The sequence below is a fragment of the Panulirus ornatus genome, chromosome 22 (genome assembly GCF_036320965.1).
Source record: "Panulirus ornatus isolate Po-2019 chromosome 22, ASM3632096v1, whole genome shotgun sequence".
Lineage (NCBI taxonomy): Eukaryota > Metazoa > Arthropoda > Malacostraca > Decapoda > Palinuridae > Panulirus > Panulirus ornatus.
In genome coordinates, this window is record NC_092245.1 from 4,301,835 (window position 1) to 4,320,041 (window position 18,207).

The 18,207-nt window shown below is 40.0% G+C and overlaps 1 protein-coding gene across 5 annotated transcripts in view; it reads left to right on the forward strand.

The window, feature by feature from the left end:
- The window catches only part of LOC139756501 (uncharacterized), a 192,685-nt gene that overhangs the window by 169,845 nt on the left and 4,633 nt on the right, over positions 1–18,207 (forward strand). For 3 of the 5 annotated variants that reach the window (XM_071675945.1, XM_071675944.1, XM_071675943.1), the window contains 2 exons: positions 2,061–2,218; positions 2,803–3,015. In XM_071675945.1, coding sequence (XP_071532046.1) covers positions 2,061–2,218; positions 2,803–3,015 — 371 coding nt within the window. Of the gene's footprint in view, positions 1–2,060; positions 2,219–2,802; positions 3,016–3,253; positions 5,325–17,062; positions 17,976–18,207 lie in introns of those variants that run through there. The other 2 variants (XM_071675948.1, XM_071675947.1) reach the window with 2 other exon arrangements.

Genomic DNA, 18,207 nt, shown 5'->3' on the forward strand with positions numbered 1-18,207 from the left:
GTCTGTTTACCAAACCATTCTCCCTGACCCCTCTCACTTCATACACCACCTTGATCAAAACACCCTATATCTGCCACCCTATCATCAAACATTCAACAGACCTTAAAAATACTCACTCTATCTCCTCACTTCATCACTACTTGTTATTACCTCCTCACTTGCCCCCTTCACCAGTGTTCCCATTTGTTCTCTTACACACATTATTCACCTCCTTCCAAAAATCTTTTTATTCTCCCAAAGATTTAATGATACTCTCTCACCCCAGCTCTGATTTGCTCTCTTTTTTGCCTCTTGCACCTTTCTCTTGACCTCCTGCCCCTTTCTTTTATACATCTTCCAGTCATTTGCACTACTTCTCTGCAAGTATCATCCAAACGCCTCTCTTTTCTCTCACTAACAACCTTACTTCTTCATCCCACCACTCACTACCCTTTTTGATATGCCCACCTCCCATCTTTCTCATGCCACATGCATCTTTTGTGCAAGCCATCACTGCTTCCCTAATTACATCCCATTCCTCACCCTTTCCCCTCACGTCATTTGCTCTTATCTTTTGCCATTCTACACTCAGTCTCTCCTGGTACTTCCTCACACCAGGCTCTTTTCCAAGCTCACTTACTTTCACCTCTCTCTTCTCCCCAACATTCTCTTCTTTTCTGAAAACCTCTACAAATGTTCACCTTCGCCTCCACAAGATAGTGATCAGACATTCCTCCAGCTGCCCCTCTCAGCACATTAACATTCAGAAGTCTCTCTTTTACATGCTTATCAATTAACAGGTAATCCAATAATGCCCTTTGGTCATCTCTCCTACTTACATATATAAATACTTATGTATATCTCTCTATTTAAACCAGGTATTCCCAATCACTAGTCCTTTTTCAATACACAAATCCACAATTTAAACCAGGTATTCCCAAAGACTAGTCCTTTTTTAGGACACAAATCCACCAGCTCTTCACCATTTCCATTTACAACGCTGAACACCCAATGTACAGCTATTATACCGTGAACTGCCACATTGCCCACCTTCGCATTTAAATCACCCATCACCATAACCCGATCTCGTGCATTAAAGCTGCAAACACACTCGCTCTGCTGCCCCCAAGACACTTGCCTCTCATGATCTTTCATCTCATGACCAGGTGCATAGGCACCAATAATCACACAACTCTCTCTATCCACTTTCAGTTTTACTCAGATCAGTCTAGAATTTACTTTCATACACTATCACATACTCCCACAACTCCTGCTTAAGGAGTAGTGCCACTCCTTCCTCAGCTCTTGTCCTCTCATCAACCCCTGACTTTACTCCCAAGACATTCCCAAACCACTCTTCCCCTTTACCCTTGACGTTTGTTTCACTCAGAGCCAAAACATCCAGGTTTCTTTCCTCAAATACACTACCTATCTCTCCTTTCTTCTCATCTTGGGTACATCCACACACATTCAGACACCTCAGTCTGAGCCTTCGAGGAGGATGAGCACTCCCCGCTTGACTCCTTCTTCTGTTTCCCTTTTTAGAAATTTAAATACATAGAGGGAAGGGTTTCCTTCCCCCCAGCTTCCACCCCCTTTAGTCATCTTCAGTGACACTCGGGAATTCGTGGGAAGTATTTTTTCTCCCTTATCTCTGTGTGGTGGAGTATTGCCAAGAATGGATGAAGGCAAGCAAGTATGACTATGTACAAGTGTATATATATGTACATGTCTGTGTACATGTATGTATGTGTAATGTTGATATGTATATATTTGTATATGTACGTGTATGGGCATTTATTTATGTATATGTGTATATGAGTTGATGGGGCATTCTTCTTTTGTTTCCTGGTGCTACCATGGTGCAGGAAATGGCTGTCAAGTATGATAAACTGATAAATATAAAAAAAAATATGGCTTGCCTTAGGGTCAGAATATTGAGAAATAGCCCACGTACATAAAAGTTTGGCCACCCCAGCTCTTGCTTGTGGTATGAGTTAAAAGAAATGTCTTCTGAGTTAGGAAGAATGCTAATTAGATTTAAAAGAATTAGGCTAATATATATATTTTTCCTTTGACAGAGTTGTTGCTTGCTTTAAAGGAGAAACCAACAACAGTGCTTTTGATTTATCTGCCAGAAAATCAACATTGCTTGGATCTGGTGAAAGTATTTGCAGATTTTCTGAAAGATGCTTGCTTTGTGCACCCATATGTAATAGACAATGATGTCAGAAGTCAGGTGAGAAAACATCACATAACATTAATCTTAGTTTGATTTGATAAAAGATGTTGCTTTAGGTGGTGAAGCTTAATAGAAAAGAGGAAATTAATTTCATATCTTTGATTTAGATGTGTTTGTAGATTTTCCTTTATTTTTGTTCAACATCTCTAGTAACAGAGTAGTATCAAGAACAGATGACTAAGCCTTAGAGGAAAAATCTTCACATTGTTCCTTCCTCTCCTGCTTCTTTCCAAAAGTAATGATACAGGAGGGGAGGATTTCCAGTTCCCCACTCCCCTCCTCTTGGTCATCTTTTACAAAACATAGGAGAAACATAAGTATATTTTTTCTGTCCTCTCAGGTAATGTTTAGTGGTATATCCAAGTATTATAAAAGCAAAAGCATAGGTGAGTAATAAGTTGAAGTAAAAATCCAGATGAACAGATTTAAGCAATATAGTAAGTGGATATAACTTCACTGGAACACAGCATTTGTGAATAATGATGATATAGCATTATTTGAAAATAGGAAAAAATAGTATGTATTATATATTCATTTACATAATGTTCATCTTTGACTCAGCGTAGTATTCACTTGCACAGGATCCCAACTATTGGACTGTTGAGCATATGAACAAAGCAGATCGTCTGTTGTTCCTTGTCCCAGGCAACACATCTGGTGAAAGTATTACTCCCATCAGAGACCATTGGGTGTATGCCTTGCATTATCTTAGTGGACACTACTTTGCAACTCACCAAGTCACAAATAAAGTTGCCACTATACTTTTTCCCTTCAGCACAGATGTTCCCCCACAGGTGAGGAGAGGCTTTGTAATTACTTTATTATTTGATGGTAATATATTTGAAGAGAAAAGGAAGTATGAGAAAATTTGCTTATTCAGTGATTTACTAAAAGTTAAGAGACTTGATTATTGGAGCAGTGAAAGGTATATAGCATAGGGTTGAGAAACACGGTATAGTTTGATGACGTGAATCAGACTGCTGTATTACCTGCATTTCAAGAATGATAAGAACTTGTATTTATATTTTTCAGGTGATTGTTATCAATGGTGGCTAAGGCACAGATTGAAATGCAGATACCTGTAGTTTGTGATAGGGGAAACTATAATGGCACTTATCCATTTGTGACTGTATAGTGTGTTAAAATATGAAACAGGTTGACTCCAAAATCCCAGAAGGTCAGGGGCTAAATGGTACCAATATCTAAATAGATATCACCCTCACATCTGACACAAGTATATGTTATTTTGATAATGAATCTGGATTTCTAAGTATGTACTCTTCAAAAAAGAAAAATAACATAAATAGATGTATATAACAGGTGTAGGAGAGTAGAAATATCCCTGGCAATAGGGGATAAAGAATACTTCCCTTGTATTTCCTATGTGTCATAGAAGGCGACCGAAAGAGGAGGTAGAGGGGAGCTAGAAATCCTTCCCTCCCATTTTTTACTTTTCCAAAAACAGGAACAGAGAAAGGTGCCAAGTGAGGATTTTCCCTCTAAGGCGCAGTCCTCTGTCCTTTATGCTACCTTGCTAATGCAGGAAATGGCGAATATGTATGAAAATGGAGAGTAGAAAATAATGTGTGTGTTCTGATTTTTTCTTTCCTTTTATGCATTTATGCTGTTTCATGTGGGGTGGAGTGGCATCAGGGAGGGATGACATCGAAAAAGTATGAATGTGTATATATTATTACATTCTTATTAAACTTAATCACTTTCTCCCACATCAGCGAGGTAGCACAAGGAAACAGACAAGGAATGGCCCAACCCACCCTCATACACATGTATATACATCAACGCCCATACACACACATATACATACATATACATTTCAATGTATACATACATATACACATGCAGACATATATGCACATGTATATATTCATACTTGCTGCCTTCATCCATTCCCATCACCACCCCACCACACATGAAGTAACATCCCCCCTTCCGGTGAGGTAACGTCAAGAAAATACGAAAAAGGCCACATTCGTTTACACATATAGGTATATGTATGTAAGTAGGAGAGATGGCCAGAGAGCGTTATTGGATTACGTGTTAATTGATAGGTGCGCAAAAGAGAGACTTTTGGATGTTAATGTGCTGAGAGGTGCAACTGGAGGGATGTCTGATCATTATCTTATGGAAGCAAAGGTGAAGATATGTAGAGGTTTTCAGAAAAAAAGAGAGAATGTTGGGATGAAGAGAGTGGTGAGAGTAAGTGAGCTTGGGAAGGAGATTTGTATGAGGATGTACCAGGAGAGACTGAGTACAGAATGGAAAAAGGTGAAAACAAAGGACGTAAGGGGAGTGGGGGAGGAATGGGATGTATTTAGGGAAGCAGTGATGGCTTGTGCAAAAGATGCTTGTGGCATGAGAAGCATGGGAGGTGGGCAGATTAGAAAGGGTAGCAAGTAGTGGGATGAAGAAGTAAGATTATTAGTGAAAGAGAAGAGAGAGCCATTTGGACGATTTTTGTAGGGAAATAATGCAGTTGACTGGGAGATATATAAAAGAAATAGGCAGGAGGTCAAAAGAAAGGTGCAAAAGGTGAAAAAGAGGGCAAATGAGAGTTGGGGTGAGAGAGTATCATTAAACTTTAGAGAGAATAAAAAGATGTTTTGGAAGGAGGTAAATAAAGTGCGTAAGACAAGGGAAGAAATGGGAACATCAGTGAAGGGGGCTATTGGGGAGGTGATAACAAGTAGTGATGATGTGAGAAGGAGATGGAGTGAGTATTTTGAAGGTTTGTTGAATGTGTTTGATGATAGATTGGCAGATATAGGGTGTTTTGGTCGAGGTGGTGTGCGAAGTGAGAGGGTTAGGGAGAATGATTTGGTGAACAGAGAAGAGGTAGTTAAAGCTTTGCGGAAGATGAAAGCCGGCAAGGCAGTGGGTTTGGACGGTATTGCAGTGGAATTTATTAAAAAAGGGGATGACTTTGTTGTTGACTGATTGATAAGGTTAGTTAATGTATGTATGACTCATGGTGAGGTGCCTGAGGATTGGCGGAATGCTTGCGTAGTGCCATTGTACTTAGGCAAAGGGGATAAAAGTGAGTGCTCAAATTACTTAGGTATAAGTTTTTTGAGTATTCCTGGAAATTATATGAGAGGGTATTGATTGAGAGGGTGAAGGCATGTACAGAGCATCAGATTGGGGAAGAGCAGTGTGGTTTCAGAAGTGGTAGAGGATGTGTGGATCAGGTGTTTGCTTTGAAGAATGTATGTGAGAAATACTTAGAAAAGCAAATGGATTTGTATGTAGCATTTATGGATCTGGAGAAGGCATATGATAGAGTTGATAGAGATGCTCTGTGGAAGGTATTAAGAATATATGGTGTGGGAGGCAAGTTGTTAGAAGCATTGAAAAGTTTTTATCAAGGATGTAAGGTATGTGTACGAGTAGGAAGAGAGGAAAATGATTCGTTATCAGTGAATGTTGGTTTGCGGCAAGGGTGCGTGATGTCTCCATGGTTGTTCAATTTGTTATGGATGCGATTGTTAGGGAGGTGAATGCTAAGTTTTGGAAAGAGGGGCAAGTATGCAGTCTGTTGTGGATTAGAGAGCTTGGGAAGTGAGTCAGTTGTTGTTCGCTGATGATACAGCACTGGTGGCCGATTCATGTGAGAAACTACAGAAGCTAGTGACTGAGTTTGGTAAAGTGTGTGGGAGTGGATCTGGCAGCGGATGGAACCGTGGAAGCAGAAGTGAATCATAGGGTGGGGGCAGGGGGCGAAAGTTCTGGGAGCGTTGAAAAATATGTGGAAGTCAAGAACGTTATCTTGGAAAGCAAAGATGGGTATGTTTGAAGGAATAGTGGTTCCAACAATGTTATATGGTTGCGAGGCATGGGCTATAGGTAGAGTTATGCGGAGGAGGGTGGATGTGCTGGAAATGAGATGTTTGAGGACAATATGTGGTGTGAGGTGGTTTGATTGAGTAAGTAATGAAAGGGTAAGAGAGATGCATGGCAATAAAAAGAGTGTGGTTGAGAGAGAAGAAGAGGGTGTTTTGAAACGGTTTGGTCACATGGAGAGAATGAGTGAGGAAAGATTGACAGAGAGGGTGTATGTGTCAGAGTTGGAGGGCACGAGAAGTGGGAGACCAAATTGGAGGTGGAAAGATGTAGAGAAAAAGATTTTGGGGTGGCAGTGGGAATGAACAGGGGCAGACAGCATGAATTATGTACGTGTATATATGTATATCTGTGTGTGTATATATATGTATACGTTGAGATGTATAGATATGTATAGTTTTGTGTGTGGACGTGTATGTATATACATGTGTATGTGGGTGGGTTGGGCCATTCTTTCGTTTGTTTTATTGCGCTTCCTCGCTAACGCGGGAGACAGTGACAAAATATAATATGAATAATTATATCATTTACACTCAGTCTCTAGCTGTCATGTGTAATGCACATGCCCTGCTTCAGTCCATTGACAGCACATTGACCCTGGTATACCACATTTTTTCAATTCACTCTATTCCTTGCACGCCTTTCACTCTCCTGTATGTTCAGGCCCCAATCGCTCAAAATCTTTTTCACTCCATCCTTCCACCTTCAGTTTGGTCTCCCGCTTCTCCTTTTTCCCTCCACCTCTGACACATATATTCTTTTTGTCAATCTTCCTTACTCATTCTCTTCATATGTCCAAACCATTTCAAAACACCCTCTTCTCTCTTAACCACATTCTTTTTATTACCACACATCTCTCTTACCCTTTCATTACTTACTCGATCAAACCACCTCATGCCACTTATTGTCCCCAAACAAGTCATTTCCAACACATCCACCCTCCTTTGCACAACCCTATCTATAGCCCATGCCTCACAACGCCATGCCTCGCAACCGTATAACATTGTTGAAACCACTATTCCTTCAAACATACCCATTTTCACTCTCCAAGAGAACGCTCTTGCCTTCCACACATTCTTCAATGCTCCCAGAACCTTCGCTCCCTCCCCCCTGTGACTTACTCCTGCTTCCATGGTTCCATCCACTGCTAAGTCCACTCCCAGATATCTAAAACACTTCACTTCCTCTAGTTTTTCTCCAGTCTTACTTACCTGCCAATTAACTTGTCCCTCAACCCTACTGAACCTAATAACCTTGCTCTTATTCACGTTTACTCTCAGCTTTATTTCTTTCACACACTTTACCAAACTCAGTCACCAACTTCTGCAGTTTCTCACCTGAATCAGCCACAAGTGCTGTATTATCAGCGAGCAACAACTGACTCACTTCCCAAGCCCTCTCATCCAGAACAGACTGCATACTTGCCCCTCTCTCCAAAACTTTTGCATTCACCTCCCTGTGTATATATATAGATATATACAGGGTTGAGGGACAAGTTAATTGGGAGATAAAGAATTAGCAGCAGGTTGAACAATGGAAGCAGAAGTGAGTCACGGGGTAGGGGGCGAAGGTTCTGGGAGTGTTGAAGAATGTTTGGAAGGTGAGAAAGTTATCTCGTAGAGCAAAAATGGGTAAGTTTGAAGGAATAGTTGTTCCAACAATGTTATATGGTTGCGAGACAACACCCTCCCCCACACGCGCAAGAGGTAGCACTAGGAAAAGACAACAAATGCCACATTTGTTTACACTGTCTCCAGCTGTTATGTATAATACACCAAAACCACAGCTCCCTTTCCACATCCAGGCCCCACAAAACTTTCCATGGTTTACCCCAGAAGCTTCACTTGCCCTGGTTCAATCCATTGGCAGCACGTCGACCCCAGTGTACCACATTGTTCCAATTCACTCTATTCCTTGCATGCCTTTCACCCTCCTGTATGTTCAGGCCCGGATTGCTCAAAAACTTTTTCACTCCATCCTTCTACCTCCAATTTGGTCTCCCACTTCTCCTCGTTCCCCCAACTCTGACACATATATCTTCTTTGTCAATCTTTCTTCACTCATTCTCTCCATGTGACCAAACCATTTCAAAACACCCTCTTCTGCTCTCTCAGCCACACTTATTAGTACCACACATATCTCTTACGCTTTCATTACTTACTTGATCAAACCACCTCACACTACATATTGTCCTGAGACATTTCATTTCCAACACAGCCACCCTCCTCCGTACAATTCTATCTATAGCCCACGCCTCGCAACCTTATAAGATTGTTGGAACCACCATTACTTCAAACATACCCATTTTTGCTTTCCTGAGGTAATGTTCTTGCCTTCCACACATTTTTCAATGCTACCAGAACTTTTGCCCCCACCCCCCACCCTGTGACTCACTTCCATTTCCATGGTTCCATCCGCTGCCAAATCCTCTCCCAGATATCTAAAGCACTTCACTTCCTCCAGTTTTTCTCCATTCAAACTTACCTCCCAATTGACTTGTCTCTCAACCCTACTCCCAGCTTTCTTCTTTCACACTTTACGAAACTCAGTCACCAACTTCTGCAGTTTCTTACCTGGATCAGCCACCAGCACTGTATAATCAGCAAACAACAACTGATTCACTTCCCAAGCCCTCTCATCCGTAACAGACTACATACTTGCCCCTCTCTCCAAAACTCTTGCATTCACCTCCCTAACAACCCCATCCATAAACAAATTAAACAACCATGGGAACATCAGGCACCCCTGCCACAAACTGACATTCACTGAGAACCAATCACTTTCTTCCTACTCGTACACATACCTTACATCTTCGATAAAACTTTTCACTGCTTCTAGCAACTTGCCTCCCACACCATATATTCTTAATACCTTCCATAGAGCATCTCTATCAACTCTATCACATGCCTTCTCCAGATCCATGAATGCTACATACAAATCCATTTGTTTTCTAAGTATTTCTCGCATAAATTCTTCAAAGCAAACACCTGATCCACACATCCTCTACCACTTCTGAAACCACACTGCTCTTCCCCAATCTGATGCTCTGTACATGCCCTCACCCCTATCAATCAATACCCTCCCATATAATTTCCCAGGAATACTCAACAAACTTATACCTCTGTAATTTGAGGACTCACCTTTATCCCCTTTGCCTTTATACAATGGTACTATGCATGCATTCCGCCAATCCTCAGGCACCTCACCATGAGTCATACTTACATTGAATATCCTTACCAACCAGTCAACAACACAGTCACCCCCTTTTTTGATAAATTTCACTGCAGTACCATCTAAACCCGCCACTTTGCCGGCTTTCATCTTCCACAAAGCTTTCACTACTTCTTCTGTGTTTACCAAATCATTCTCCCTTACCCTTTCACTTTGCACACCACCTTGACCAAAACACCCTATATCTGCCACTCTATCATCTAACACATGCAACAAACCTTCAAAGTACTCACTCAGTCTCCTTTTCACATCACTAGTACTTGTTATTACCTCCCCATTAGCCCCCTTCACCGATGTTCTCATTTGTTCTCCTGTCTTACGCTTTTTATTTACCTCCTTCGAAAACATTTTTTTGTTCTCCCTAATATTTAATGATACTCTCTCACCCCAACTCTCATTTGCTCTCTTTTTCACCTCTTACACCTTTTCTTGACTTCCTGCCTCTTTCTTTTATACATCTCCCAGTCCTTTGCACTGTTTCCCTGCAAAAATCATCCAAGTGCCTCTCTCTTCTCTTTCACTAATAACCTTACTTCTTCATCGTACCACTCACTACCCTTTCTAATCTACCCACCTCCCACGCTTCTCATGCCACAAGTATCTTTTGCGCAAGCCATCACTGCTTCCCTAAATGTATCCCATTTCTCCCCCACTCCCCCTACGTCCTTTGCTCTCACCTTTTTCCATTCTGCACTCAGTCTCTCCTGGTATATATGGATGAAGGCAGCAAGTTTGAATATTTACATGTGTATATATGTATATGTCTACGTATGTATACATTGAAATGTATAGGTATATATATGTGCGAGTGTGGGCATTTATTGATATATAGGTATATATATGTGCGAGTGTGGGCATTTATTGATATATATGTGTATGTGGGTAGGTAGGGCTATTCTTTCGTCTGTTTCCTTGCGCTACCTTGCTAACGCGGGAGTCAGCGACTAGGTATAATATATAAAGTAAAAAACATGTTTTGGAAAGAGGTAAATAAAGTGCGTAAGACAAGAGAACAAATGGGAACATCGGTGAAGGGGCTGATGGGAGGTAAAAACAAGTAGTGGTGAAGTGAGAAGGAGATGGAGTGAGTATTTTGAAGGTTTGTTGAATGTGTTAGATGATAGAGTGGCAGATATAGGGTGTTTTGGTTGAGGTGGTGTGTGAAGTGAGAGGGTCTGGGAGAATGGTTTGGTAAACAGAGAAGAGGTAGTGAAAGCTTTGTGGAAGATGAAAGGCAGCAAGGCGGTGGGTTCGGATGGTATTGTTGTGGAATTATAAAAAAAAAAGGGGGATGACTGTGTTGTTGACTGGTTGGTAAGGATATTCAGTGTATGTAAGGTTCATGGTGAAGTGCCTGAGGAATGGTGGAATGCATGCATAGTGCCATTGTACAAAGGCATAGGGGATAAAGGTGAGTGCTCAAATTACAGAGGTATAAGTTTATTGAGTATTCCTGAGAAATTATGTGGGAGGGTATTGATTGAGAGGGTAAAGGCATATGCAGAGCATCAGATTTCAGAAGTGGTTTCAGAAGTGGTAGAGGATGTGTGGATCAGGTGTTTGCTTTGAAGAATGTACGTGAGAAATACGTAGAACACAGATGGATTTGTATGTAGTATTTCTAGATTTGGAGAAGGCGTATGATAGAATTGATAGAGATGCTTTGTGGAAGGTATTGATAGAAGCAGTGAAACGTTTTTATCAAGGATGTAAGGCATGTGTACAAGTTGGAAGAGAGGAAAGTGATTGGTTCCCATTGAATGTCGGTTTGGGGTAGGGGGTGCGTAATGTCTCCATGGTTGTTTAATTTGTTTTTGGATGGGGTTTTTAGGGATGGTCAATGCAAGAGCTTTGGAAAGAGGGGCAAGGATGCAGTCTTGTGGATGAGAGGGCTTGGGGAGTTAGTCAATTGTTGTTCGCTGATGATACAACGCTGGTAGCTGATTTGGGTGAGAAACTGCAGAAGTTGGTGACTGAGTTTAATAAAGTGTGTGAAAGAAGAAAGCTGAGAGTACATATGAATAAGAGCAAGGTTATTAGGTTCATAGGGTTGAGGGACAAGTTAACTGGTAGGTAAGTTTGAATGGAGAAAAACTGGAGGAAGTGAAGTTTCTCAGTATCTGGAAGTGGATTTAAGAGTGGATGGATCCATGGAAGCAGAAGTGAGTCACAGGGTGGAGGAGGGGTCGAAGGTTCTGGGAGTGTTGATGAATGTGTGGAAGGTGACAACGTTATCTCGTAGAGCAAAAATGGGTATGTTTGAAGGAATAGTGGCTCCAACAATGTTATATGGCTGTGAGGCATGGGCTATAGATAGGGTTGTGCGGAGGAGGGTGGATGTGTTGGAAATGAGATGTTTGAGGACAGTATGTGGTGTGAGGTGGTTTGGTCAAATAAGTAATGAAAGGGTAAGAGAGATGTGTGATAATAAAAAGAGTGTGGTTGAGAGAGCAGAAGAGGGTGTTTTGAGATGGTTTGGTCACTTGGAGAGAATGAGTGAGGAAAGATTGATAAAGACGATATATGTGTCGGAGGTGGAGGGAACAAGGAGAAGTGAGAGACCAAATAGGAGGTGGAAGAATGGAGTGAAAATAATTTTGAGCGACTGGGGCCTGAACATGCAGGAGGATAAAAGGCGTGCAAGGAATAGAGTGAATTTGAGCGATGTGGTATACCGGAGCCGACGTGCTGTCAGTGCATGAACCAGGGCAGGTGAAGCATCTGGGTTAAACCATGGAAAGTTTTGTGGGGCCTGGATGTGGAAAAGGAGCTGTTGTTTCAGTGCATTACACATGACAGCTAGAGACTGAGTGTGAACAAATGTGGCCTTTGTTGTCTTTTCCTAGCACTTCTTCGTGCATGCGCATGGGAGGGGGTGCCATATCATGTGTGACAGGGTGGCAACGGGAATGGATGAAGGCAGCATGTACGAATATGTTCATATGTATATATGTATATGTCTGTGTATGTATATATATTTATGCATTGAAATGTATAGGTATGTATATATTTGTGTGTGTTGGCATTTATGTATATCCATGTGTATTTGGTGTGTTGGGGCAATCTTTTGTCTGTTTCCCTGCACTACCTTGCTAACACAGGAGACAGTGACTAAGTATAATAAATGAATAATGAATATATTTATTCATTTATTTATATTATATTTTGTGATATAAGAAAGTGTCTGTTGTCTAAAAATGTAGAGAGACCAATAATTAGCGTGTTAGAGTAAGTTATACAAATTTGTGCAGAGAAAGTAAGAGACATAAAGTAAACCTCAGTATGAAGCATAAGTTGCTGAAAATAGGCCTAAGGAGTTTTGCAGTTATGTTAGATGGGAGAGAGTCATTGTCCAGTCAATTAGTCCATTAATTATAGAAAATGGTGACTTGGTTAAGAAAGTGAAAACATAGCAAAAATCATAAATGACTCTTTTGCACCAGTATTTATGATCAAAAACACAACCCATGTCCAGAATCCAGTTTCATTGATAAGAGAGGAAAATGTTCTTCAATAAACTGATGTAAAAGATGAAGACATACTTTCAGCAATGAACATAATGAAAGTAGATAAAAGAATAGGCCCTGAGAAGTTTTATCCAAAGACAATGAAAGAGGTAAAATTTGAGATAGGTAGCCCAGATATAATTGTCCAGTTAGCTTAACGTCTGTAGGTGGAAAACTTATGGAAATCATCTTTTGAGATAGAAGTGTGAACCATATAGGGTGCCACCACTTGATAAACGATTCTCACCTTAGCTTTCCACAGAATCACTCATGTCTGACAAACCTACTTGATTTCTTTTATGATATGATCAACATGCATGATGAAAGTAAAGCAGTTGATGTCATCTATCTGGATTTTAAAAAAGAATTTGATTATGTTCTGCATCAAAGGTTACCTGCAAAAATTAAGTCACATGGCACTGATGAGGCTGTACTTTAGTGAATAGGAAGTTGGCTGACTGGCTGTAAACAAAGATTTGTGATAAATGGTCAGGCATCAGAATGGTTAGACATAAAAAGTGGAGTGTCACAAGGAGTAGGCTTAGGACCATTTGTTTTTCTCATATGTTAATTATGATGGGCTGCATTGCAAGATATCGAAATTCACTGATGATACAAGGTGGGAAATAAATCTACAAATAAAACTTGATCATTCACATCTTCAGACTGACATGGACAAACTGATGGACTGGGCTCATAGGTGGCAAATGAATTTGAATGCAGATAAGTACAAAGTTTTACCTGTTGGTAGCAGTAACAAGCTACAGTATGAATACTGTTGAAATGTAGATAGTAAATGAGAAAAAATACGTGCAAAATAATTTTTGTTGACCTGAAACCGAGTAAGCAGTGCACAAGCAGTGGAACAAATGAACAAATTTCTTGGATTCATCAGTAGGGCCATTAAATTTAAGTCCAGGGAAATCCTCTTTACTCTTTATAATTCATTGGTTTATTCCCACCTTGAATATTGTGTTCAGTTTTGGTCACCAGACCTTAAAAAAGACATCAGTGGAATGGAGAGTGCAACATTGAGCTACCAAGATGATTCCTAGGCTGAGAAACAGATTCTGTGAGAGCAGATTAATTGAATCTATTTAACTCAGGAAATTTAAGGCTTAGAGATAATTTTATGCAAGTATTCAGAATTATCTAAGGCTTTGATAATCTTGATCTGTCAAGATATTTAAGACTTGAATCTTCAACTTCACTCACAGTAATGGATACAGACTCATGTGCAAATGTTTTTACCTTGAATGAGGCAAAATACATTTTCTTCAACATATTGAATGATTTGCCAGTGACAGTGATTGGAAGCAGCACTATTGATATGCTTAAGAATAGACTTGATAAATATTTCACTTCGTCTTTGACTTGCATTATTTACACCTCTTTAGTCATGCTGACAAGTTACAGGTTTTTCTTTTGGAATTATTTTCAGATCTTTTAACTTTCACCAATCCACTGTGTGAGTTTCTTATATCTTCCAGTATCACAAACAGACTTGAAAGTGCCCAGTGATTTAGTGCTGTCTGAATTCCTTTATATTCCTTTGTATAATGGTTATGTTGTTATGATATTTACTGTTAGGTGTATATTTTATTGTAGAACAGTCATATACAACTGAGTGCATGTAGAACCAAAGTGAGACCAAAAACAGCCTCACAAAAGGGAGAATAAACATAAACATTTACGGTGTTTACTGTATTGTTGACTGGTTGGTAAGGTTATTTAACATATGTATGATTCATGGTGAGGTGCCTGAGGATTGGCGGAATGCTTGCATAGTGCCATTGTACAAAGGCAAAGAGGATAAGAGTGAGTGCTCAAATTACAGAGGTATAAGTTTGTTGAGTATTCCTGGGAAATTATATGGGAGGATATTGATTGAGAGGGTGAAGGCATGTACAGAGCATCAGATTGGGGAAGAGCAGTGTGGTTTCAGAAGTGGTAGAGGATGTGTGGATCAGGTGTTTGCTTCGAAGAATGTATGTGAGAAATACTTAGAAAAGCGGATGGATTTGTGTGTAGCATTTATGGATCTGGAGAAGGCATATGATATAGTTGATAAAGATGCTCTGTGGAAGGTATTAAGAATATATGGTGTGGGAGGCGAGTTGTTAGAAGCAGTGAAGGGTTTTTATCGAGGATGTAAGGCATGTGTACGTGTAGGAAAGTGATTGGTTCTCAGTGAATGTAGGTTTGTGGCAGGGGTGTGTGATGTCTCCATGGTTGTTTAATTTGTTTATGGATGGGGTTGTTAGGGAGGTGAATGCAAGAGTTTTGGAAAGAGGGGCAAGTATGCAGTCTGTTGTCGATGAGAGAGCTTGGGAAGTGAGTCAGTTGTTGTTCGCTGATGATACAGCGCTGGTGGCTGATTCATGTGAGAAACTGCAGAGGCTGGTGACTGAGTTTGGTAAAGTGTGTGAAAGAAGAAAGTTAAGAGTAAATGTGAATAAGAGCAAGGTTATTAGGTACAGTAGGGTTGAGAGTCAAGTCAGTTGGGAGGTAAGTTTGAATGAAGAAAAACTGGAGGAAGTAAAGTGTTTTAGATATCTGGGAGTGGATCTGGCAACGGATGGAACCATGGAAGCAGAAGTGAATCATAGGGTGGGGGGAGGGGGCGAAAATTCTGGGAGCCTTGAAGAATGTTTGGAAGTCGAGAACATTATCTCGGAAAGCAAAAATGGGTATGTTTGAAGGAATATTGGTTCCAACAATGTTGTATGGCTGCGAGGCGTTGGCTATGGATAGAGTTGTGCGCAGGAGGGTGGATGTGCTGGAAATGAGATGTTTGAGGACAATATGTGGTGTGAGGTGGTTTGATCGAGTAAGTAATGTAAGAGTAAGAGAGATATGTGGAAATAAAAAGAGTGTGGTTGAGAGAGCAGAAGAGGGTGTTTTGAAATGGTTTGGTCACATGGAGAGAATGAGTGAGGAAAGATTGACCAAGAGGATATATGTGTCAGAGGTGGAGGGAACGAGGAGAAGTGGGAGACCAAATTGAAGGTGGAATGATGGAGTGAAAAAGATTTTAAGTGATCGGGGCCTGAACATGCAGGAGGGTGAAAGGCAGGCAAGGAATAGAGTGAATTGGAACGATGTGGTATACTGGGGTCGACGTGCTGTCATTGGATTGAACCAGGGCATGTGAAGCGTCTGGGGTAAACCATGGAAAGTTGTGTGGAGCCTGGATGTGGAAAGGGAGCTGTGGTTTCGGTGCATTATTACATTTACATATTATGTATTACGTATTACTTATTACGTTTGCATATTTGACAGTTAGTAGTTGGTGGGTAGTGTACAACCTGGGAGATATATTACCAGTACTCCCCACCTGAGTATAAGGAAGGTTAGTGATGGCTGTGTTGTGAGCCAGCACTTCAATGGTTGTCAAGTTGTACTCCTTTAACCTGGGTAACTCTTTTCTTTCTGCCTCATCCACACATGGACTACAGCATTCTGTCCACAAACATGCAATCTCTCCTTGTCATGCATAACACTTGACAACACTTAACTCAGCTCATTCTTAGATTTTCCTGTGGTGAGCACCATATGCCAGCCTTGCCTTTTGTCAGAATGGTAGGAGCAATAGATAGTAATGGTAGGTAGGATCATTTTAGTAGGAGCATTAAGTAGAAGTAATAGGAACATTAGAAAGGAAAGCTATGTAGAAGTAGTTAGGAGTCACTGCAAACACTGAGCTAAAGTTACCCTCTGCAAGTGGCTTTTTAAGGATGGGGGACTAAATGCTAAGAAGCAGCTCTGGAGTTCACTAGTTGAGGAAACTTTATTGTCATGGCCACCCTCTTGAGGGAGTTCCAGTTGAGAACGTGTCAGAGATATAGAAAAATAGATAGATAGATAGATTTACATATCTTAAACATATACCTCAAAAAATGTCCGTCATATTGGTGGTTATTAAAAGGTTTACTATTTGCCATATATAAGATGATAATCCACAAACAAATGTATGTATAAGAACATTTAATAAGACCTAAAACAGTTTTGAAAAAGACAATGACCAAAAATGGCATCACAAATTAATCATCATATATTTTTTTTCTTGTGTGTCCAAATATTGATTGATTAATAACTACTCAGGAACCCCGAGATGACAAACCCACCTCCCTTCATCACGCTGCAATTTACGTTCCAAAAGAATAATATTACTGTAATGTTTACATGATTTTGCAATGTAGATTATTTCCTTCTTTATTTTCTAACCCCAGAACCCCTTTTACAGGGCTTTTGCAACTGAGCATGCATGTGTCTGTGCTCTGTGCACAATCTAAAATCCGTGCGGGCTCAGAATTACTATTTGGCTATGATAAAAGGAAACTGATAGCAGTAGATCATTTTGTTCATGATTCTTATTGTATTTGTTGTAAAGGAACATTTACTTACAGCATCATAATAAGTTAACATTTGACAAACCAGTGTGAATAAAGTATGTAGCTGAACATATGATGTATTTTATTTTTTATTGATTGGAAGCATGTTTTATAGATTGTATTAGTGTCCACTTCTCTTTTTATAACTTAAGATAAAAGTTTGCTTCATATCTACTTCTTTAGCCTGTCTCAAATTTTGGGCAAGCCATTGAAAAACAAACACATTTGCTTCATATCTACTTTAGCCCGTATCAAATTTTGGGCAAGCAGTTGAAAAGCAAAAACGTTTGAATGAAGAAAGAAGCATGGTGGAGTGAGAGATTTGGCATGATCAGAGAAGGAAGTAAAGCTTTTTGTGTCGTATGCTTTAAATCAGTGGTCTACAGAACTATTTCAATAAAAGGCACTATGAAACAAAAGGGAGATTTCTTGTGGGATGAAAAGAATATCCAAGCAAAATGTATTAATTAGTTTTATTTCGGATTGCTTTAACTTGGTGCTGGTTTTGAGGTATTGAAGAATTTAGCTCTGTTTGGAAAACCATTTATTGGTGGTGATTAATATTAAATATCATTACCAGTGTGTGCGGGACCCTACTGTGTTAGCTACCGTGATTATACTGATATTCCAAAACACGAAAAATTCCTAATTTTAAAACTCTTCTTTCCCCAAGGATTTTTGATTTTGGATTCTTGACCTGCATTATTTTAGTATATATGACAGAATAGATCACATGAACTTTTACTTGATATGGCTGTGAAACCTACCTACAGAAAAGATTTGAGGTTGGGTGTCGAGTTGCAGTGCAGATATCTGTAGATGAAACTGCATTTGAACCTGTAGGTGAAACTGGATTTGTAGACTTTTTAGTTTTTCTTCCTGCTTCTTTGTGATTCTGAAGGATTTATCCAAAGACAGTTGGACTAACTTTCACTTCTTGTGCTGATAAATGTCTTTGACAAATAATGTTATCAGTTATCAGCTTAACTTGAGAACT